Raw genomic sequence first — 25,174 nt, 5'->3', positions numbered from 1 at the left:
ATGGTGTTTTTTTTTTTTTACATGAGTTACCCCCAGATTCTGTGAACTGGTTTGATCATGTTATCTGTGTTCATTATTACTCAGAGTAAAAGAGAAATTTGACTCATACAAGTGGTTAATGTTCACTACCAGTTTGCTGTCACATGCTCCCCTTGTCCATATTATCACCTCACGTTTACCCTTAGTTATTTTCAACTTCCTTCTTTTGCACACCTTCCTAGACTCTGTCACTAACTTCCTTAATCCCTCTGATTCTGCCACAAGCACAGTGTCATCAGCAAACAACAACTGGCTTATCTCACATTTACTAGTTCCGAAGTCCTGGCCAGTACCCTTGCATTTACTTTCCTCGCCTCTCCTTCATTTTATATATATATATATATATATATATATATATATATATATATATATATATATATATATATATATATATATATATATATGGGTCTTTTCCGTTTGGCGACGCGGAATTTTTCGATGAAACTTTCACAATTAATAGTTTCGTATGCTGATTACAGAAATATATATATATATATATATATATATATATATATATATATATATATATATATTTAGAAATTAAAGAAAGTGACGAAAAAACGGTTTTAAATGGGAACTAGTTAACATGGTGCGAGACGGTCTTAACGGTAAATATTTTACCAGCAACGCTTTATGGTAAAAATTTACCGAGACCTTAGCGGTACATACTCGCTTAATGGTTAAAGTTTACTGGTAAATTAGCGGGACACTTGTCCCGTCAGTACCACCAAGCCGAAACGCGCTTACCGAGACCTTAGCGGTACATATTCGTTTAATAGTAAAAGTTTACCGGTAAATTAGCGGGAGACTGGTCCCGTCAGTACCACCAAGCCGAGACGCGCTTACCGCTGTGTTATGGTTTAGCTTATCGGTTAACGGAACCTTAACGGTACCAGAATTTTTACCGGTAAAGTATCGTTAAGGTTGTTACCGGTTTTACCGGTAACTTTACCGGTACCTGCCCACCACAACTGCCTGGAGCCCCTGTGAACACAGCAGTGTCTGCAGGCACAGTTGCGTACCGAATTCAGTTCTGTGCTCACATGGTTTTTAGATGTAGTGTAACGATTTTTCGAAGCCTCAAATAATTCCGAACCAATGTTCCGTTATGTTTCGTGCCCTGAGTACATGAGTAAAATGCAAGAATGGAATACTTTCCCAACAGGTCCCTTCCCGGGAACCACTGTAATAACATAATATTCTTTTACGTGTTGAAGTAAGATTGCAGGGTGGCGACATAAACACCGACAATGATAGCAAGCTGTAATGCTGACGTCACAATCACCACACTATCGACAGTTGAGTAAACTACCAAGTTGCGGACAATAAAAAAAATGCATTGAAGATTAAATAATATCGACATGCGACCTTTTCCCCAAGGTTATTGATAAAGGACGATGTTCCTGGGGCAAAGGTGGACAGCGAACGTAGAGTCATTCCAGCATTCAACTGAAGCGTTTGTAAGCCCCGATGATTGAGCGAGAAGCTTCACCCAATATTTCATAGTTATTGAAGCAGCATCGCTGTTTATGGAACATCAAGAGCAAGGGACATAAGTACGATCCTTGGAAAACGATGTATCGAATTAAAATACTAATAGCCTGAGGTAGCAGGTTCCAAACCCCAGTTCTCATCACGTGGCACCACGTAAAGCATACAATCATAAATCCCTAGCCTCAGATAAACGATCATACGTTCCAATTGGCGGGTAAAATATGTAATATCCAAAGGATGAGGAACTCGCATATGTATGGACATCGCCCGTTTTCCAATCTAACCCTACTTCATTATGATGACGTTTTTGTTAATTTTTTTATATTTTATTATCAAGTTGCACGTTCTACACACGACTAGCTAGTATAAGTTATGTTCAAAGTCGGATAACAGAAGTGGAGTACTGATATCTAATCTGGGTACAATTTTGGATGACTTATCATTTGCTTTCACAGGAAGATGGCTTCGGCAGGGTTGTCTATGCTTTGGCCCCAGGATTGGGCAGGACGATTCTGCAGTGCAGCAATATTCGTTGGTATTTGTTTCGCAGCTCGTCGTGTGCATCGTTCTATAAAAATGAAGAACAAAAGGTGAGTACCGTTTGTGATATTGACGAAGCTTTTTTTTTTTTTCTTTCTTTTTTTTTGAGACAGCGGCCAAGGATGACATTGTACAGGGAAATTCATGCATTTCTTAGAGCGAGTAATATAATTTGTGAGATACAAGCTAACAAGATTTTTTTCAGGTCTGTTTTTGTTCAATTTATCTATTCATCGTACGAGAGGTACAAAGTAAAGAGAAAGGAAGTTAAGCATAAAATAAAGGAAGCAAAGAGGAGAGCAGATGTGAAATGGAGAAAGAGTATGACAGAAAATTTTGAAAGTAATAAAAGGATGTTTTGGAAGGAAGTTAAAAGAGCAAGAGGCGAATCAAGTAGAGAAGAAAAGGTAAAAGGTGCAGATGGAGAGATGATAATGGAAGAGAAGGCAGTGAGAGGAAGGTGGGAAGAGTATTTTAGGGAGTTGCTATATTTGAAGGAGGATAGGGAGGGAAAGGTAGTTGGAGTGGGAAGCGCTAAGAAAATGAGAGTGATGAGTGAGGAAAATGGAGGAGAAATAGGGAAGGATGAAGTGAAAGCAGCTGTTAAGATGATGAGAGCAGGTAAGGCACCTGGGTTGGATGGATGCCATGCAGAATGTCTGAAAAAAGGAGGTACAGTTATGGTGGTCTGGCTGGTGAGGTTATTTAATGTTTGTTTAAGAGAAGGTAGAGTGCCGGAGGACTGGAGGAATGCCTGTATAGTTCCACTTTACAAAGGAAAGGGGGACAAGTGTGAGTGTAGTAGTTACAGAGGGATCAGCTTGTTGAGTGTAATTGGGAAGGCTTATGGGAGGGTCTTGATTGAGAGGATTAGGAGAGGAACAGGAGTAATTTGTGAGGAAGAATGTGGTTTTAGCACAGGTAGGGGTTGTGTAGATCAGATCTTTGTGGTAAGACAGATATGTGAGAAAGCTATAGGAAAAGGTAAGAATGTTTTTTTGGCTTTTATGGATCTGGAAAAGGCTTATGACAGGGTAGACAGGAAGGCACTGTGGGAGGTACTGCAGATATACGGGATAGGAGGAAAGCTGTTAAGAGCAGTCAAGAGTTTTTATGAGAGTAGTAGAGCTTGCGTTAGGATTAGAAATGGAGAGAGTGAATGGTTTGAGGTAAAGGTGGGACTTCGTCAGGGATGTGTTATGTCGCCCTGGCTGTTCAATCTTTACATGGATGGGGTGGTGTGAGAGGTGAATGCAAGGGTAGTGGATCAGGGGTTGGAGATGATTAAAGAAAATAGAGAAAAGTGGGAGGTGAGCCAGCTGTTGTTTGCTGACGACACTGCGCTTGTAGCAGGATCAGAGGAGGGATTGAGGAAGTTAGTGACAGAGTTTGAGAAGGTGTGTGAAAGAAGGAAGCTGAAGATAAATGTGGGCAAAAGTAAGGTGATGAGATGTACAAGGGGAGAGAGTGAAAGCAGGCTGGAAGTGAGCATTAAGGGTGAGAAACTGGAGGAAGTGGATAGTTTCAGATACTTTGGTGCAAATGTGACAGGAAAGGGAGGAGTGGGGGTGGAGGTAGAATGTAGATTGAGAGAAGCAAGTAAATGCCTTGGTGGATTAAAAAGTGTGATGAGAAATAGACATCTGGGAATGGGTGCTAAGAGGACGTTATATGAAGGAGTGATTGTGCCAACAGCAATGTACGGGGCAGAAACATGGAACATGAGAGAGGAAGAAGGAGTTTGAATGTGTTTGAGATGAAATGTCTGAGAAGTATGATAGGGGTTACTAGGCTAGATAGAGTGAGAAATGAGGAGGTGAGGAGGAGAACAGGGGTGGAAAGGGAGTTGGGAGATAGGGTTGATGAAAGAGTATTTGGATGGTTTGGACACATGGAAAGAATGATTGAAGAAAGATTAGTAAAGGAAGTGTGGAAGGCGGAGGTGGAACTAGATAGAGTGAGAAATGAGGAGGTGAGGAGGAGAACAGGGGTGGAAAGGGAGTTGGGAGATAGGGTTGATGAAAGAGTATTAGGATGGTTTGGACACATGGAAAGAATGATTGAAGAAAGATTAGTAAAGGAAGTGTGGAAGGCGGAGGTGGAAGGAGTGAATATGAGGGGGCGTCCTAGGATGAGATGGATGGATGGGGTGAAAAGGGCTTTACAAAAGAGAGGAATGTCTGTAGAGGAAGGATGGGAGAGGACAGAAGATAGGGGTGAATGGAGAAGGGTTGTGTATAGATGAGGCTGTGATGCATGAGGGGGAGTGGGTGTGGGATGGGGGGTGAGGAAGTATGGATGAGAAAAAATTTGATGCAGCCCGAAGGGATTTCTCCCCATCTCCTCCTTTCCTGCATGAGGAGATGGAGAGGGGGGTCGCCGCATTTATGAAGCGGCCTTGCTGTAGATGTGCTGTGTCTTGCGACACTGCTTCTGACCCAGGATGCAGAGATGACCTGTCATCCAGGAGGTGCAAAGTTAGGAGGGTGGAGGGGAGTGGAATATATGGGAAATGAAATGGGTAGGAGTGATTTCTATGCCTTTCTTTTTGGCTACCCCCATGTAAGGGGAAAAAGCCTTTGGTATATGTGTGTATGTATGTATATCTGGTGTTTATTTTCTTTATTGAATGCGACATGTTTTGCTTACTGACCTTTAAATGGGTTGAATAGCATATTTTGATGGGTATTTTTTAAATGTATTTGGTTTACTCTAACTAGGAAGACCCTTAGCTTAGGTCATTTTGTTTAAATACGACACTTCATGTTCTTCAAGATATATAGTAATAATATTTGGTGATTATAAAAGAGTTCAAAATTTGTATAGTATACTTCCAGTGAAGTAGGGTAAAAACTAAAGAAATCCGTCCTATTACAGACCTGTTCATAAGCGCTCGACATGAGTTGCAATCCACACCAAACTGTTGGCTAAGCTTATTGTTATTATTATTATTAATTTTATTTGTATGTTTATTTTTATCTTATTTATTTTTAACAGAAAACAGTGGGATGCAGTCGGCAAAGATGTCGTATTACTGCACCAATTTTGGCGCGGAAAATACTGTCCCAACCTCAGCCCTTTTGCTCTCAAGGTTGAATCATTCATTCGTCTGGCAAACATCGAGTATAAGGTCAGTAGATTTCAGTCCATCACTATAGATTTTATTTTGTTTAAAGGTCAGAATGCAATAGACGAAAAAAATTTCTAAACCACCCACTCCCTTTTAGAAATTATTTTGTAAACCATCCCAGTCGATTCCACCACTGTGATAGTCACATTTGAATTAAAATACGCGTTTATAAGAGCGGATTTCCGAATATTTGTGAGACGTTCATTTGTAGTAGGGGTGTTACTACTACGTGATATGTGAAGTCTTCCCCTATTACATTTGGTCACTCTGGGGTCACCAAATGTAGTAGGGGTGTTACTACTACGTGATATGTGAAGTCTAAAGAGAAACTGAATTTCTCTGATCCATATCTCATGGAAGACTTCACATATCACGTAGTAGTAACACCCCTACTACACATTCATCACGCATCAGTAGAACGTCAAATTAGACCAACAATGTATCTAGATAATAGTGTCTTAGTGTCACCCCAGCATCCGTCGTCTCCTCTCAGAGCGTTTCTATTCTCTCTAGACTATGTGAATAAAATAGGGTGTAGTCGTTCTGATGCTTGTTGGTCTAAATCAGTACACCTCGAGAATCCCCAGAGGAATTCTCTACGTCACGTCAAGCCACCTTCGTTCTGACATCACTCTTTTTTTCATCCAATAGTCTTTTACTTCTCAAACAAGTGACACACCTTAAGGGTGTGACTTTCCTATCTGCACCAATGATTTTTCTCCTCCTCCACCTTTTTCTCCAATGGGACCTTTCGCAGTGAGCAATTTGATACCAGACACCGCCAGATTTTGTAATTCTTGCCGGAAAATAAATACTTTTTTGGGCAAGTTTTATAAGCGTACAGAGGTGTATCATTGTACATTATTGTGTCTGAAATCTAAGTCAATTAATTTCATGATTGCAAACGGCATATAGCATTGTTTGAGCCTCTATTTATAATTACAGATTATATTCGTAAAACAGCCTATAATTGTATCAAGCCAAGCAATTTGTCATTTTCTACCGACTTCAATGGATGTATACTGATATATACTTTCATTTGAATGCACCAAGCAATAGGCAAATCCATGTAATGTATTAAAAATATAATTTTGCATCGAAGACTTATTTTTTTTGGTACGATTAACATTTGTGTTTCTCTTACTTTTTCTTGAATCTGACGTGCACTCTGCCATGGCACACATGAAATTAATTATATTTGTTTGAAAATAGCTCCCAGCAGATCTAAGAGGCTATTCTTTACATAAAACGTCGTTCACTTCGTACGTCCGCCACCACTGTTGTTATTTTTTTATCTCACTGATTATCTTCATATACAGGACGTGACAGTGATATCCATTATTTTTCAACACTCAGATAAAATGCACAAACCGAAATCAACATCCTCTTATTTTTACTGCTCATACTTCAGTAAAAATGATTACCTATTTTTAGTTTTACATTATAATTAAATTAACAAAGCCTTATCACACACCAGTAAGTAAAAATTATAACATTATGAGTCATGTTTTTAATTTTAAATACTTATATGCAGCAATTTATGTCGTATCTTTTTTTTTAATATCGGTTTCCAAATTAGCTAAGTCACCCCTTTGCCTTGTGAAATCCGAGATAATTGAAAACTCTAGCGCTAATAGGAATCTACGAGCCTGACTGCGAAAGGTCCCATTGGTGGAGAGGCTTGTTATATTCTTCTAAACTATGTCACAATGTAAGCATTATGTCGTAACAAAAAATGGCTTGTCCGCTCACAGTTCCAACAGACAAAACAATTTTTCACTAGGCGACACTCTGGACTTTTAAATATATACAAGGCGCGATTCTGAATCAGCTATCCTTGGCATCCATCGGCCGTTGTATCATACATACATACATATACCAAGGCTTTTTCCCCCTTACAAGGGAGGTAGCCAAAAAGGAAAAGGCATAAAATCATTTCCACCCATTCCATCCCTGAATACACTCCACACCCCTCCACCCTCCCTATTATCTTAGCACCTCCTGGATGACGGGTCATCCCTGCACCTTGTCCACTGCCCTGGGTCAAAAGACTATGAAATTTCCTTCCATTCCTTCTACCTCCTCGATCTACCTTAAATGTCTACCTTTATCTACCGACCTCTTACACTTAGAATTGATTATTCCATACACACTCGCTGTATTGAAAAATATTGCAGAATTTAATTGAATCTGAAGAAGAGTAAGTGAGGTGGAGTTCGTTCGTTCGTTATCCGCCCAGCCATATGTTTGAGCCCATAATATAAAGCCAGACATCAAAAGATAATCAAGAAATGACTAAACATGCTGAAGTTGACCTTCTTGAAGATGATGAAAATGAGAGGTCTGACCATGATAGTAGTGAAGAAAGTGGGGAGGAACAGGGTCAGGAAAAGGAAAACTAGGATAGAGCTGGAAGAATAGGAAATATTCAGGCGCAGATCCAGGAATGTTATTTGGGGGAGGCCCGAACTGATAACTGATACTTGAAACACGCCGATATTTTAACCCCAAGAATAATGCTGTTGGCTTGGAGATTGGTCCAGAAACCTAAGTCTGTTTTGCTCATAATTGTATGTAAAATCATATATAATTCACAAATATAATTCAAATCATAAATGCGCACTAAAAAGTGTTTATCCAAGGAGAATCAAACTCGAGATGAGTGAACAATGGTAATGAACCATTACCATTGTTCTTCATACTCGGGGCATTGGGGAGGGGGCTTGGGGCCCCCCTGCCTCCCCCCCCCCTGTATCCGCGCCTGGAAATATTGACTGGTATGTCTAGGACTAGGGATAGGGTAGGCTTAAAGCATAACTAGAACATCATGATCATCTTGTTCTTAATGTTAACCTGATGAATTAGTGTTGTGGCTATAGATAGGCCTAACCATGACTTTACTCCCCTGGCCCTCTTGACGGTCACAGTTTTGTGTCACATGGCACAGGCCAACAGAGGCCACAACTTGGAAGTATTGGGACAGTCTTATTCAGCTCAATCATCTATCATAGGCCCTAGGTATGTCATATGTGTAGGCTGTCTTGCACATGTTGTGAATCTGCACAGATTATATCAGTTAAAATGTGCAGCACCAATAGTGAATTCATAATTGGGCACTCAATGAATCCGTCAGGCATTATGACATTATGAACCTAATTTTTTTTTATGAATGTTCATAAAGTGTTCATGCCAAACGGATTCGTTATCTGTGTCCAACTAATTGTGCACTTATTATTGGTGCTGCACATTTTATGAATATCCATAATGTGTGGAGATTCACAAAATGTGTCACATATGCTACCTAGGCCTATAGTCTATTGGCTTCAGGGTGTGCTTGTGTGTGCATAGTGTCCCCTATGTTACTCTTCAGAATCATGCACCAAACCATGAGAAATGACAAAAACCAGCAACAACTGAGATTTTTTTTTTTTCTTCCTCTTATATCCAAGAAAGACAGGGTCAAATTGGACCATTTAATGATGTAACCAGTATGATTCCATGAACAAATAGAACAAAATATTTTCCAATCTCTGTAATATGCCTTGTTGAATAGCCTGCACTCATAGAGGGAGGAAATTTTATACTTTGTAAAGGAACCTGCATAAAAAATTATGTATTTATATATGTTAGGATACTATATATTACAAGTGAGGGTCCCAAAACATCAGAAATAGGATGGAGGCAGATCAACAGATGTTAGAAGCTTAGTCTTAAAGATGTGGAAGTCCAGATAATTGACCTTGTTGGTTTTGTTGGTACATTCCTTAACCATTTTTACACTGGGAGCTACACATTAGACCATAATTTATCAAATTTTCTCACAGCTATTCAATAGATTCAATGTTTAATAATGGCATGTGAATAGCGATGTTTGACTACTCGTACATTTCCAAAGATTCCCAACAATAGCCGATACTGTTTTTGAAGCGCAGATGATTTATTCAGAGTTGAAAGTTTGTGATTTTGTTGCCTAAATTCAAGCTTGATAGAAACAAATATTTTGTGTGATGGTTGGTAATGATTTTTTTTATTTACTTTGCTTGGAGTTTTGAAAAAGTGTCTCCCATTGTTTATTCTGCCTCTTAATCCCCCATAGACTCACTGTTTCTTAATGTAACTACAGAAAACACCATGTACAAAAAAAAAAAAAAAAAAAGGTTAAGAGCATATATTAATTGTATTTTCTGCCATATAAGATGTTCCTGTTCATATGACATACCCCAGTTTTACAAGACTTTTGAGAGAAATGGCATTGGTAATTTTCAAAAATAATATTGTTTCATAAAACTATTGAAATGGTGTTTTGAAGGGGAAACAAATGAGTTTATGCTTTGCTCTGTATCAGTAGCAAAAGAGATGTCATGTTTGTGGTGATAGTGATCATGTTTTGTTTACACCCTAACATAACACCTGGCATACTTGCATAACATAACATAACACCTGGCATACTTGACACCCTAACGACACCTGGTATACTTGCCTTTATGAGGGACATCACAAAAGTTAAGTTAGAAAGTGTGAGTTACAAATTACAAAATACAGACACTGTGAGTGAGGGAGAATGGTGAGAAAATAGAAGTATGCACAGTACAGTGAGGAATGAGTGAGTGAGAAAAAAACTCGCAAATACCCAAAACTTTTACATTGCCATATTTGTGGCCTTATCCACTAGTAAATAAACCAGAGAATTTTAAATCTGTGAATATTGAGGAGGATCATGACCTTCACTACACTGCTCGGGTTAAAAATGATGCAGGAAGGCATTCTCCCCAAGCAACAGGTTACTTAATTGTAGTGTTCAGGTCACTGATAGGGTCGTGGGGGTGGACAAGTCTTTTGGTTTAGGATTAGAGGGCATCACAAGACCCATAGAACAAAAGTGAAAAAAGATTTTATGTCTTTAGGATGTAAAGAAATATATTTTTCTGTGCAGCCTGGAAGATGATGTTACCCAAGCTGGAAACGTACATGAAATTAAGACTAAGAATGATAACCAGAGAATAAAGGGCAGGATCCCATGAACATACAGTATATAATTAGGTAAATACAATTATGTAAATACAACATGCATACATACATACATATACCAAGGCTTTTTTCCCCCTTACCAGGGGGGGTAGCCAAAAAGGACAGGGCACAAAAACATTCCCACCCATTTCATCCCCAAAAACACTTCACACCCCTCCACCCTCCCTCCCATCTTAGCACCCTCCCTCATCCCTGCACCCTGTCCACTGCCCTGGGTCAGAAGCAGTGTCGCAGGACACAGCACATCCATAGCAAGGCCGCTTCATTAAATCGGCGACCCCCCCCTCTCCGTCCCCCCATATAAAGGAGAGGACGGGGAGAAACCCCTTCGGGCTGCGTCAAAAATTTTTGCTCACACACACTACCTCACCCCCATTCCCCCATTGCCCCATTTGTAAATACAAAAGATTGTTTAATTTTAACACTTCACCAAACTCTCCCAGAAATCAACCCAACAAAAGAAATCACTCTCAAGACAAGAAAAAATGGAAGAAGTATGCTAACACCACTCTTTATTAACAGAGTGCCAACGCAACATCAGGCTTGCAACAAGTGATAATCCTAGATACAGCGACCACACAGAACACACAGAGCACCTTATACTCCACTGTTCTAGATTCACTCATTAGACAGCGGCAACAGATTTCTTCAATGAGTGAGTTAGGGGTTGAAGCAGTGTCTCTAGTGGGTTTGCTGGGATCCATAGTTCTCCTGTAAGAGAATAAATATAACTGATTGATTATTTGAACATTTTGAATGGTGGCACGGTTGGTAGAGTCTTTGACTGTGACTACGGCAGTCCGGGTTCGAATCCTGCCCAGGGCTGAAGTGATTTCAGTATCGCTGCGCTTCAAGTCGTCAATTGTATGACCCATAGATTGGTCATAGGAGCTCTGAGCTCTCTTCTGGGAGGGAAATAGCTGTCGATCATGAGTCCAACATGTGATCCAAATACCAAGACCAAGGTCATGTATATTTTTCTCAGCCATATCAATAAGAACATTGGACAGCAAATTGTTTCATATTTGTTCTCAACAAATATTTACCTCAAACAATTTTATGATTTCTAATTAATTTGCATTAATCACATTTTCTTATCCAGTTTCTTTAAATCATTCTCTGTAATCTGAAACCTTGTTACATACATATACCAAGGCTTTTTCCCCCTTACAAGGGAGGTAGCCAAAAAGGAAAAGGCATAAAATCATTTCCACCCATTCCATCCCTGAATACACTCCACACCCCTCCACCCTCCCTCTTATCTTAGCACCTCCTGGATGACGGGTCATCCCTGCACCTTGTCCACTGCCCTGGGTCAGAAGCAGTGTCGCAAGACACAGCACATCCACAGCAAGGCCGCTTCATCAAATCAGCGACCCCCCCCTCTCCGTCCCCCCATGCATAAAAGGAGAAGACGGGGAGAAATCCCTTTGGGCTGCGTCAAATTTTTCTCACACATACTACCTCACCCCCCATCCCCCCACCCATTCCACTTCATCCATCCATTCTCCATTCACCCCTGTCTTCTGTCCTCTCCTGTCCTTCCTCAACAGACATTCCCCTCTTCCCCAAAGCCCCCTTCACCCCATCCATCCATCTCATCCTAGGATGTCCCTTCATGTTCACTCCCTCCACATCTGCCTTCCATACTTCTTTTACTAGTCTTTCTTCACTCATTCTTTCCATGTGTCCAAACCATCCTAATACTCTTTCATCAACTATCTCCCAACTCCCTTTCTACCCCTGTTCTCCTCCTCACCTCCTCATTTCTCACTCTATCTAACCTAGTAACCCCCATCATACTTCTCAAACACCTCATCTCAAACACATTCAAACTCCTTCTCTCTTCCTCTCTTATGTTCCATGTTTCTGCCCCATACAGTGCTGTTGGCACAATCACTCCTTCATACAATCTCCTCTTAGCATCCATTCCCATCCTTGTTACTGTATGATATTAGATATTAAATACTTTCAGGTTGATTTTGACACACCATTTGGACCAAAGAAAAAGTGCCCTTGGATGACCCTTAATGGTGAAGATATAGCAGACTCAGAGTTCATGCTTGAAAGGCTCAAAAATCAGTTTGGAGTCACCTTAGATGAGCATTTGGAGGAGAGTAAGAAATGCAATTTAGAAGCAGCTAGAGTTCTTGCAGATGAACATTTGTTTTGGTAAGTTATTTCAGCTGGTATCAATTCTAAACAGTGTCTAGTCGTTATATATATATATTTTTTAAGTTTTATATCTCTTTTTTCCTTTTTGGCTACCTCCCTTGTAAGGGGGAAAAAGCCTTGGTATATGTATGTTTATATCTTTTTGATAGCTGTGTATGCATTTTTGTATAGACATGTGGGTTGCTGGGTGTTGGTTATTATAGATGTAGTATGTTGGTCATTCAGGAGGTGCTAAGATAAGAGGGAGGGTGGAGGGGTGTGGAGTGTATTCAGGGATGGAATGGGTGGGAATGATTTTATGCCTTTTTCATTTTGGCTACCCCCCTTGTAAGGGGAAAAAAGCCTTGGTATATGTTTGTATGTATGTAGTATGTTGGTTTTTCAGTTAGTGAGTCATGCTTGTGTGATGGTATGAGTACCCTTTTTTTTATCCAATTTTTGAGTGTATTTTCCTCCACTTTCTTTATTTTTGTTGTTTACCTAATTACTGATGTCTTATTTTAGTTGCAATCTCTCTCTCTCTCTCTCTCTCTCTTGTGGCTGGTAAGTTAGGATTATATTTTTTCCAGTAACCTTTTGGAATATGTCTCTTACTGACACTCTGTATTGTATCTATGTACCAAAGAATTTTCCCCCCATATAAAGTAGGTAGCCTTTGTCTGGAGTATTGGCTGCATGTTATTGTGCAATGGAAATTGCTCAGTAGGATGCAGGCGATGCTTTAGGGACTATATGGAGTGCCTCTACAGATCAGAACAACATATCATTTTGTCTCTGTCAGAGGAAATCTGTAGCATAGAGAAATGAGGATACATATTGTAGTGTGACTGGTTTATTGATGTTTTCATTAGATAATGTCTTTTGTTCTCTTGTTTACATTTTGTGGTTTCCTAATGCCTTTGCAGGATTTGATTATGTCCTATGGAGGTTGTGTTTGTTTTGATATGGTTGATGTTATTGTTTGTTTTACTATGGAGCCAAGCAGGCTACCACTCTAATAAGACCTTGAGTCGTTAGACTCGTTACATGTTATTATAGTGACTGACCTTCTGTTATGCTGTCTCCCTCTTAATACTGTGTTGTACCACATCTTTGAATATATATTTCCATCTTCACCTCTGTCCCCTTTGGCTGGGGGAAGAAAAAATACTGCCTCAAAGTTTTCCCAGTCAGGTCATAAAAGGCAGCAAAAATTAGATAGAGTGATGGGACTAGGTATTATGCTCTCTATAACCCTGACCTTCTGCATAGTTATTGATATTTTTTCCATTGCACTGTCTGTGGATGGGAGCTGATCTATGACAAAGATCTCCAAGTTCTTTGCTAGTTTCTGTGCATTGTTAACTTGATTTTGTTATTTATCTATTAATTATTATTGTTTTTTATTTTTATTTTTTTTTACAAATGTTATTTTCACCACATTGTTTTTACAGTGTTGTGTGTGTAGTTTGATTTTTAATTAAACTAGGGAGCTTTGGGGGAAGAGGGGAATGTCTGTTGAGGAAGGACGGGAGAGGACAGAAGACGGGTGAACAGAGAATGGTTGTATATGGATGATGTTGTGATGCATGAGGTGGAATGGGTGGGGGGATGGGGGGTGAAGTAGTATGTGTGAGCAAAATTCGATGCAGCCTGAAGGGATTTCTCCCCGTCTTCTCCTTTTATGCATGGGGGGACGGAGAGGGGGGGTCGCCGATTTAATGAAGCGGCCTTGCTGTGGATGTGCTGTGCCTTGCGACACTGCCTCTGACCCAGGGCAGTGGACAAGGTGGAGGGATGACCTGTCATCCAGGAGGTGTTAAGATGGGAGGGAGGGTGGAGGGGAGTGGAGTGTATTTAGGGATGGAATGGGTGGGAGTGATTTTATGCCATTTTCTTTTTGGCTACCTCCCTTGTAAGGGGGAAAAAGCCTTGGTATATGTATGTATGTGTGTAGTAACTGGAGTGGCTTTGGCTACCTCTCTTGTAAGGGGGAAAAAGCCCTTGGTATATGTATGTTTTTTTGTATGTAGGCTTTATTTTTTCTCTGGTCTTATGGTAATCTTTACTGGGAAGTGGTCTGAAGGGAGTTTGTATGTGGTTTCCTGTGTTCGTATTTGTAGGGAAGGTGAGCACATTGTTATGTGTAGGGACATTGCTTGTTTGTGTTGAGGAGGTTGTCTGGTGGGGTGGTTGCTGGAGTTTAATGTATTTAGGTTGGGGAATTGTTCTAGTATTTTATTTTCTCATTGGCCAGATGTTGATGTATTATGTATTCATCCACATTGGGTGGTGTGAATTTATATCATTTGCCGATATGTGGTTTTGTTAAGTTGAGAGGTTGGATGATGGGTAGCCCAAAGGGGCTGATGTTGTAAGTAATATGTTTGTTATATTATAAGTTGTTTTCATTAACTGTGTTTGGATTGTGATAATGTCTGTTAATGATTGTTTAGTTTCTTTGCACAGAGATTTATGGTCCACTATTCCCAGCAAATGTGGGGCAGAGGGTTTCCAGTTAGTGAAATGTGAAGCAGGAGTCATAGTAATTATACCTTCACTGAAGAAATAGTGAGATACATTGGTGATGAATCTTATTTAATTAAGTACAATATTCATGAAAGGAATATTATTTAATTGAATTTAAAGAAGCTTTTTTTTTTTCCCCTGCAGGTGTGTGATAACATATCGTTACTGGCATGATCGTTGTAAAACCTTCTTGACAACACAGACCTTCCCAAAAATAACAGTTTTCTTCTTTAATTGGTTCATGCCTCGTGCCATCAAGAAAAAAGCTACAATGCAGGGTATTGGTGTACATTCACAGGATGAGGTCTTTAATATTTGCAAGAAAGATGTCGCCACACTATCTGGCATATTAGGTAATGTGGGTATGGGTATTGCCATACATTGAAGTCTTCCATCCAGTTATCTGTTTAGCCACTTTAGTATGAGTCAAATTCTTGTGCGCAGCATCAGCTGCCATATGTACTACTTGCATCATAAAATATAAAGTCACTGCTGTATTACTCATTCTCTTTTGCTCTAAGTAATAATAAACACAGAATACGTGGTCGAACCTGTTCACAGAATCCAGGGGTAACTCATGTACAGCTACAAAAAAATATAATCAAGACACCGATGCCAGCATCGTGTACCCGTTCGCACTTCATGACACCTACGTAGGCGTCATCATACCAAAGTGGTTAAAAGAATGAAATTTTACTTCTGCATTAATCTTGTTTCATAGATTACACAATGCTTGTTTTTCATTTAGGTGAAGATGCATACTTTGGTGGAGAGAAACCCTGCTCAGCAGACTGTGCTATTTTTGGGCAGTTGGCACAGCTGTGCTGGAATGCTCCAGGGACAAGATATGAAGCATTGATTGTGGGTAATGTATGAGTAGACCTTTTGTTCGTAACTTGCATCTCTCGTTTTATTGTGCATAAAGTTGTTCTTTCTTTTTCTCTATCTTATCTGTTCTCAGACTTCACATGAGAATAACTAGCATGTATCTGAAACTGGAAAACTGTTTTGATAAAATGCTTCATAAATGACTAATTTGGAAGTTAGAAAATGAAATATTCAAAGGGACTATCATGGAATGGATGAAGGATTCCCTGAAAGTTAGACACCTACTGGGTAGTCTCCTGCTTTAGCATATGGATTCCCCAACACCACAGCATTCACATTCTTCCCAAAAGTCTGCACACTCTAATTTAAATAATATATTTTATTTATTAATTTATTTATTTATTTTATTTTTTTTTTTTTTTACCGCCACAACCACTCTTTCATTCAATTCCAACGTCTTCACTTACTAATAGAGCCACTCCCTCCTTCCTTTACCTTATCTCCACTCTTGACACTCTACGTACTACACTCCTAAAGTGAATCTCATTTGTCACATCAGTTTAATTTGATTGAAAGCTAACACATCCATTTTTCTTTCCGCAAGCCTACAACCAATCTCCTCCATTTTGCTCTTGCTTGTTTTTCATCTAGACAGACCCAATTACTAGCGTTAACAGCAATGATAATTATCTGTTTATGTGAGATGGAAGCCAGAGAGAAGCATCTCCCAGTTGCCCATCTTCAAAACCGATCAACCCCTTTCTCTATCTGGAAGGTCTGAGGGACTGGCACCCAAACTGGGCCCAAGATCTTTGTATCAACTTCAACTGAATTTCTTCCACTTTACATGAAGGGAGCTAACAACCAGTAGCTATTCCCTTCCTCTTGCTCCTCCCTGTACTAAAGCAATCGAGTGACACAAAAACCATCACACTATGATACAACATTGACAGCAATCCAAAAGTCCTTCCCAAAGAGATCTGTGGGAGAGCTCAAGGATGACTACCAGCCAATGTGGAGCTGTAGGTTTCCTGTCAGTAAAACTTGAGGCAACAATCGTCATATATCATTACAAAGGTTCAGGTTTGGAGTCTTCCTCCCAGATGTTCTTTTCTTCAGTTCTGCTTGAAAAACTTTGGGGATAAGCACTCTTGTCACTCCATCCCATTCATATAGTTTCTGCAACACAATACATTGCTGCATGCCAGACCCCCCAGTATTTATCCTTCTGAATCCTCTCCCCCTAAAAAGTTAGACACCACCTTGCCAGACTGTGATGCAACCATCATCCAGCTCATCTCTAAGTAACCAGAAAAGGCTGGATAACCTCATTGCAGATAACTGTCTAGGATGCAATACTTCACCCCATACTATACAATGCATGGAGGATAGCATTGTACACAATCATGCATGCCAACAATACAATATACACTGTATAAGGGATTTGTGGGAAAACCCCAGTCCAGCCATGGCATCCTCACAGAGGCAGAGGCAGGACTGCTCAGCCACAGACAATGGAACAGCAACAACAATATACATGAAGACCATAGGGCCAGTATTCATATATCCTTACCACCACCATGGGAATACAAAAAAATGAATTGGTGGAGACACAGTAGTGATAAAAGATAGGTTCAAAGGGGAACAATAGAAAGGAGTAACAGGGAAAAACAAAACAAAACAGCAGTTTAGCATTCCCCTATTCTTCTATAAGTAGAGCTTGGTCTTTTGACAGATAAACACTGTAACTTGGGTCTGTAAGGGCGGATCTGAAATCCTTAAAATATTGACTGTATATAACTATGTAGAAAACAATTGAAAATAAAACATCTACATGATGATGTTTGTTCTACATTTCATCTTGTGTATGAACAGGGTTTAAATGAAACTTCTGTTTTTGTATTTCTACAATATTACCTGTATAGTATAATGGCTAGGCTTAGGAAAGAGAGATCCTTACCATCCCATCACATTTGTCCCTCTCTTTTCTTCCTACTTAAACCATGTAAGAATTGCTGACTGATTAATAATCAACAGATGCCTACCCAAACCTGAAGCACTACTGCTACCGTATGAAAGAGCTCGTGTTCCCGGACTGGAATCAACTCCTTAACCCACCGAAGAATAACTAAATGGGCCAATATGAACTGCAAATATAATTTACTACTACAGTATCAAAGTATACCTTTTATCTTATTTCTTCCACATTCATCAGATTTTTTTTTTTTTTTTTTTTTTTTTTTTTTTTCAGAATTAAAGTTGTAAATTTCTAGACCATAAAATACCATTCAGACATAAGATTTTAAGTTATCTTCTATGATGAGATTTCTGTATTAAGCTGCAAATGAATACTTGATTGGTGTAGCTATTATATAAAGTAATTTCTTTGGTTTGTATGGAGGCCACAGGTCTTCTGCAAGAGAGACCAGGGACAATGAATTGATTGAATGATCTTGCTCGTGCCTTGGCATTACCTCCAATATTAACATTATAAGCAATAAGTGTTAAATCTTGTAAATGAAAATGTCTGCAAAATAAAATATAAACACAGGATTAAAACCCAAAAGAGAAGACAGAAGATAAGGGTGACTGGAGAATGGTTGTATATGGATGAGTGGGTATTTGTGAATGATATTTTGATGCAGCCTAAAGGGATTTCTCCCCATCCTCTCTTTTTTTGCATGAGGGAATGGAGAGGGGTGTATCACCGATTAAATGAAGAATGAAGAGGCCTTTCTGTGGATGTTCTTTCTTGTTGCATCGCTTCTGACCCAGGGTAGTGGACAAGACCTGTCATCCAGGAAGAGCAAAGAAAAGAGGGAGGGAGGGGTGGAGATCAAATGGGCAGGAGTGGAATTATGCCTTTTGACTTTAGCTTCTTCCCTTATAAGGGGGAAAAAGCCCTTGGTACATGTAATTTTCTTCTGGTTGAAATTAAGATGAGAGTATTGCTATCATTTCCTGAACTCAAATTACCTTTAATCAACAAATTTCATGGAGCATAAATTTATTGGCACATCATGAAATATTAAAAAATATAACGTAATTTCAAATTAAATGCAATTATAACTAACCAGGTCAATTAAATGCAATTATAACTAACCAGGTCCATATGCACTTACAAAGGCCCATCTCCCTTCCCAGTTTCATCTTCATCCAGATTAACCTTGAAGAAACTTCCACTCCACAATATGCTTACCTATCTCTTCACTTACTAGTATAGCCACCCTTTCTCTTCCTTGTCCTCTCTTTACTCCTGGCACCTTCCCAACTACACTCCCAAACTCAAACTCGCCCCTCCCTTTCAACTTAGTTTAATCAATGCCAACATATCCATCTTTCTTCTCAAACATACTGCCTATCTCTTCCCTTTTATTCTCAGCTGTACCACATACATGCACATTAAAAGACCCAAACCTTATGGTTCTGGTTGAAAAACTCCTCCCACACCCTCTTATATCTTTGCTTTTTGTTTTTTAGGAATGCCCCCTTTGGGGCTACAGAGAGTAAGATGCTAGTCCTATCCCCATCCCATTTTTGTCACCTTTTACAATTCATGTGGTAACACTCGGAGGCAGCATTCTTTCTCACCTGCCACAAGGTTCAGCAAAAAAGGAAATGTATATTCAGAGAAATGGTATAGGACAATATTAAGAGTAGGGGGACAGCATAATGGAGGGACAGTTGCAGTATAATAAAGTAGCATAATTTCTCTATGAATAGAGATTTCCTGTATCATAGACAAAATGTTGTGTGGCTCTGGTCCATAGGGGCACCCCATATAGACCTTAAATTATCACCTGCTTGCTACTGAGCAAATTTTAACCTCGCATTAACATGCAGTCAGTACCCGTTGGGGTAAATGCAAGAATAATGGGCCAGGTGGAGAGTTAAAGAAAATGGAGAAAGATAGGAGATAAGCCATTTATTTGCTGATGACACTGTGCTTGTAGATCAGAGGAAGGATTAAAGAAGTTAGCAATAGAGTTTGGGAGGGTGTGCAAAAGAAGGAAGTTGAAGATGAATGTGGGTAAAAGGTAATGGAATATACAAGGGGAGAGGATGGCAGCAAATTGGAAGCAAATATTAAGGGAGAAAGAGACTTTGGGGGCAAATGTGGCAGGAAAGGGAGGAGTGGAGGTAGAACGTAGATTGAGACAAGCAAGTAAATGCCTTGGGGGATTAAAATGTGTAATGAGAGATAGGCATTTGGGAATTGATGCTGAGAGGAGATTGTATGAAGGAGTGATTGTGCTGACAGCCCTATATGAGGCAGAAACATGGAACATAAGAGAAAAAGAGTTTAAATGTGTTTGAGATGAAATGACTAAGAAGTATGGTAGGGGTTACTAGGCTGGATAGAGTGAGAAATGAGGTGAGGAGGAGAATGGGGGTGGAAAGGGAGTTGGGAGATAGGGTGGATGAAAAAGTATTGGGATGGTTTGGACACATGGAAAGAATGAGTGAAGAAAGACTAGTAATAGAGGTGTGGAAGGAGTGAACATGAGGGGTCATCCTAAAATGAGATGGATGGATGGGGTAAAAGAGGCATTGGAAAAGAGGGGAATGTCGGTCGAGGAAAGATGGAAGGACAGAAAATAGGGGAGAATGGAGAATGGTTGTGGATGGATGATGCCGTGATGCATGAAAGGGAGTGGGTGGGGAATGAGGGGGTGAGGGAGTATGTGTGAAAAATAATTTGATGCAGCCCAAAGGGATTTCCCCCCATCTCCTTTTCTGCACGAGGGGACACAGAGGGGGGTTGCTGATTTAATGAAGGAGCCTTGCTGTAGATGTGCTGTGTCTTGCAACACTGCCTCTGACCCAAGGCAGTGGGCGAGATGCAGGGATGACCCATCATCCAGGAGGAGCCAAGATTAGAGGGAGAGAGGGGGGTGGATGGGAGTGGAGTATGTTGGGGATGGAATGGGTGGGAGTGGATTTTATGCCTTTGTTTTTTTTTTTTGGCTACCTCCCTTGTAAGGGGGAAAAAGCCTTTGGTATATGTATTATTATGATTCTTATTTATTTATCATATTTTTTTTTTTGTATCCGTCCTAGTTATGGACCAAAAGGTCCCCTGTTGGTATGCTCCTCCTTTGTAATCCTTTATAAATAGGTCACATATTAGCACCACCTTTTCATTTCATGAATGGATTCAGAGTTTCTAGGACTTTTATCAGGTTTTTAGGTTGGTGACTCAGGTTAAGTATGTATTTAGTGTTTGAAACATAGTCTCATGTATAGGATGGAAGAATGTAAGATTTTCAGCTGTAACCTGCCATAGTGATACTCTCTTCTTAATCTATATTGTAAAGAAACTGAAATCTGCAGTCTTATCAAATAAAAGCTTATAAACCATATTTTTATTTCTTAACCGGCCAGTTACACCACAATGTGAATAGATAGATTTGTCTAAAGCTTTCTGGATAACCTTAGTCAATCCTATTCTTTTATGTGAAAAGGTGGACAAAAACAGTTAGAAACAATAGAAAGAGACCTTGGTCCCAGTCTGGAAACCAAATGTTAGCCCATTTGGGGCTGCATCTCCTGATGGAGTTGAAGGTGTTGACAGGTTTTGAAGATGGGTGGTAGAGAAAAGATTCTGACATCCATCTTGCAGGATCACCATTAGAAAGCACACCCAGTAATGGTCTTCCAGTAACAGAATATTTAAAATCTATATACTAAAGGCTTCTTCCCCCTGATAAGGAAGGTAGCAAGGCAAAGCGTGCATCCACCCCTACCTATCCCAATCCCCTCCATCACCTATTTATCTTAGTTACTTAGGGCTGTAAATATGGCAAGAAAATATTACAAACACTGATAAGGCCAAAACTGGAATATGCAGCACTGATATGATCACCCAGTACAAAAAAGAATATAAGAAAATTAGAAAGAATACAAAGAGCAATGACAAAGTTGGTCCCAACACTTGCAAACCTGACATATGAACAAAGACTGGTCGAACTGGAATTGCCAACCCTAGAACAAAGAAGAGAATGAGGGGACCTACTAATCATCTACAGAATTAGGAAAGGAAAAGAATTCCTTGATAGAGAGGACTTATTAAAGCAGGACAGGAAAAAGAAGAGGACATACAATGAAACTCAAAAAGGATAACTACAGAAGAGACCTGAAAAAGAACAGCTTCCCACACAGAATGATAGTTATCAGCTGAAAAGAAACCTGCACAGTGAAGCTATAGCGGCAATCCCCTACCACACTCCTGGCCAAATGGCCACTTCCGGAAGGGAGAGTGTGGTTGGACATTCCGCACAAATCATCGGAAATTTAAAATTCCCGGCTCTGTGCAGGTAGCGCATGCGTCGACAACCCCACCTCCCCCTCCCTACCCCTCACTCTTGGAAGGCTAGTCAACCGTCTACTTCACTTGCTTTCGCGTAACCAGACGAATCGGTCACTCCACGACCCACCTTGTTTATGCCGGTGAGTCTAGTTCCTGCTTGTGTTCTCATAGGGAGCCCTCCCTGTTCTCCTGCAGTTTTTCCCCTTCGGTGTTGTGCCCAGGCACTGTTGGGACACCCCTTTTTTACCCCTTCTATGATTACACTGATATACAAATTTTAAAAAGTTGCGGATATCTTGGTATCCAACACTTGTTCTATGACATGTGAAACATGCTGATTCAGGATATGAAAACCATTTGTCTCTGTCACCCACCGTTTATTTGATATACGCCTTCAACCATTTATATTTCACTAGACCAATTTATTTTTACATGAGTAATAATGAACATGGCATCAGCTAAGTAAATAGTGAAATTGAGCTGCATGGCACTTGTATTATACAGTAATATCTAGTTCAACATATAATATACACATGCAATCCATACACACTGAAATACTTTCTTAATCTAAGGTGCATTTGGTTTGAATTTCTTGGTCGTAGACTTACGTTTGTGCTGAGCATTTGGTATGTCACGCTGAAGTGACCAGCAGTAGTCAGCCAACATTGCTACACTCCATCGACCTTGATACCGTGACTCCATCACCGAGATGTCCTGGTGAAAACGTTCACCGTGTTCGTCACTAACTGAACCTAGGTGTTCGGGGAAGAAGTCAAGATGTGAGTCGAGCAGATGAATTTTAAGGGACATGTTGGCTCCCAAGTGTTTGTACGCACTGATGCATTTCTTCACAACATTAACATGGTCTGCAGATTTATAATTTCCAAGGAAATTGGCTACAACTGATTTGAATGCCACCCATGCATTTCTTTCAGTATCATTCAGTAAGTTTTGGAAGTGTGTGTCAGCAATTACCTTCCTTATTTGTGGACCTATGAACACACCTTCCTTCACTTTCGCATAACTCAACTCTGGAAACTTGTTGCAAAGGTACCGAAAAGCATCTGAGTCGTTGTCTAGTGCCTTCACGAAATTCTTCAAGAGCCCCAGCTTGATGTGAAGCGGTGGCATGAGAACCTTATCACGGTCAATCAACAGCACACGAAGTACATTTTTATTTCCTGGCTGCATTATGTTTCTAATTGGCCAACTCTTTTTTATGTAGTGTTGCTTTCTATCTCTACTGTCCCACTCGCAGATAAAACAGCAGTACTTGGTGTACCCTGTCTGCATTCCCATGAGAATGGTGATGACTTTTAAATCACCGCAGATACACCATTTATACTCTTGATAGCGAATTTTTTCAAGAAGTAGCAACATAGTTTCATATGTTTCTTTGAGGTGGATAGAATATCCAACAGGGACTGATGCATATTTGTTTCCATTGTGTAATAATACTGCTTTCAAACTTGTTTTAGATGAGTCGATGAACAATCGCCATTCTTCAATGTTGTGTTTCACCCCGAGACTTGACATTAGGCCTTCGACATCAGAACAGTAGCAAATGGTGTCACTCATTGCAAAGAATTTCTCAAGTTCCTTCTGTCTGTGGCGAAAATGTGAAGTAGTTGTACCCGGTGCAAGCAAATTAAATTCTTTAAGGCGTGAACAGAGCAATTCCGCTTGACCTTTTGTTAGGGCCAGGTCCCGTACGAGGTCAGACAGATCAGCATTGTTAACTAAATGAATACCTTCTCCGGATTGGTAGTCAGGGTCGGATACGTTGCTGGAAGATGAAGGAGAACTTTCTGCTTGCGTTTCTTCATCAACTGTATATTCTGCAGGTGCTATTGGTATTGGACAACTTACGGGATCATGTGGAATTGGTTTAGAAACCGAGAGAACGTATGGATACTTTACAGATGCACGAGTTTTGTAAGAAAAGCCTGTGACATTTGCCAAACAAAAATAACAGTCTGTTGTATGGTTTCTTGACTCGCGCCATACCATGGGAACTCCGAATGCCATATGGTTGTTCTTCTTCGCCTTCCTAATCCAACCACGCAAGTTGCATGCACATGTCAAACAGATGAACTGTGGTGCCCAGGATTTACCAGTATCCACCTTTGAATCATAGTATAGTTCATATGCTTTCTTCAGAAATGGTGTAAAAGTCTTCCGATGGGATTTGTCTGTTAGATAGCCGCACACATAGCAAAACAGATCCGGTGAATTTATACAACCTCTGGACGCCATAATTTCGCCTTAACCTGAAAATTGAAAAATAAAAAAAATGAAAGATTAGTAATGCTATATCTTAAATGTTTTGACACGTTACATTAAATACAACTATTTTTACAGACGACGATAATATTGTATGGCGTTGCATGAAAATTGCATCAGTAGGCATTTTCATTGAGGATGGCGAGCAATTGTGGCTTATGGCCATATATCACGCTCGAAAAAGGTCTGCCTCACCAATGAGGCCTAGGACGCTCAGCTTGTCCCCACCCTCCACATCCTCTCCCTCCAGCTCACCCTCCCTTCCTCACTCTCCTTTTCCTCGCCGTAAATCCCACAAGGGCAAGGAGCCGGAGGAGGGAGCGAGGGGAGAGGGAACGTTGGCTGCCCTCCTTCCGTCCCTGATAGGACCCGTCCTTGACTCTGCCCTATCACATTATCCGGCCTTTCAGGCCGCGCAAACCATAACGCACCCTTCTCCAGAGCAACCTCCTATTGAACCTCCGGCTCTACTAGCCCCCCCCTCCCACTCTCCTTCCTGGTCCTTCCCTCTGCCCCTCCGTGCCGGCGGCAGGTAAAGGACTGGAAGGCCCCTCTCAGGAGGAACCCCCCAATCACACGTCCGTCGGGTTGGGGGACGGGGTGGAGGACCACCACATTTCTTCTTGACCTTATCCTCCTACCATGACGGACTCTTTCGAGTTCCGCCCATTCTCATGGTGTGACCTTCCCCGGTCCTGGGAGTACTCGTTTGGAGAAGATCATAAGCTAGTGGCCTGGTCTCCCGACTACTCACTACCGGAGGGATAGAGGAGGAGAGATGACGTAATCCTAAAGTGGGCCAACGACGCGGAAGGGGGGGGGGGCTAAGATTCTATACA

The 25,174-nt window shown here is 40.5% G+C and overlaps 1 protein-coding gene across 4 annotated transcripts in view; it reads left to right on the top strand.

Annotated features, from left to right (window-relative positions):
• LOC143035934 (failed axon connections homolog) overlaps nucleotides 1-21,103 on the top strand; it is a 29,169-nt gene extending 8,066 nt beyond the window's left edge. For 3 of the 4 annotated variants that reach the window (XM_076203159.1, XM_076203158.1, XM_076203156.1), the window contains exons 2-7: nucleotides 1,989-2,123; nucleotides 5,071-5,203; nucleotides 12,207-12,403; nucleotides 15,059-15,267; nucleotides 15,663-15,779; nucleotides 17,780-21,103. In XM_076203159.1, the coding sequence (XP_076059274.1) occupies nucleotides 1,993-2,123; nucleotides 5,071-5,203; nucleotides 12,207-12,403; nucleotides 15,059-15,267; nucleotides 15,663-15,779; nucleotides 17,780-17,874 (882 nt within the window). In that variant the 5' untranslated portion in view covers nucleotides 1,989-1,992 and the 3' untranslated portion in view covers nucleotides 17,875-21,103. Of the gene's footprint in view, nucleotides 1-1,481; nucleotides 1,596-1,988; nucleotides 2,124-5,070; nucleotides 5,204-12,206; nucleotides 12,404-15,058; nucleotides 15,268-15,662; nucleotides 15,780-17,779 lie in introns of those variants that run through there. The other variant, XM_076203157.1, reaches the window with a different exon arrangement.
• The last annotated feature ends 4,071 nt before the right edge of the window (nucleotides 21,104-25,174 follow it).

This window comes from Oratosquilla oratoria, chromosome 19 (genome assembly GCF_046742065.1).
Source record: "Oratosquilla oratoria isolate Oo_2021 chromosome 19, ASM4674206v1, whole genome shotgun sequence".
Taxonomy (NCBI): Eukaryota; Metazoa; Arthropoda; class Malacostraca; order Stomatopoda; family Squillidae; genus Oratosquilla; species Oratosquilla oratoria.
The sequence above is the reverse complement of the archived record's forward strand: the minus strand, read 5'-3'. Positions and strand labels throughout refer to the sequence as shown.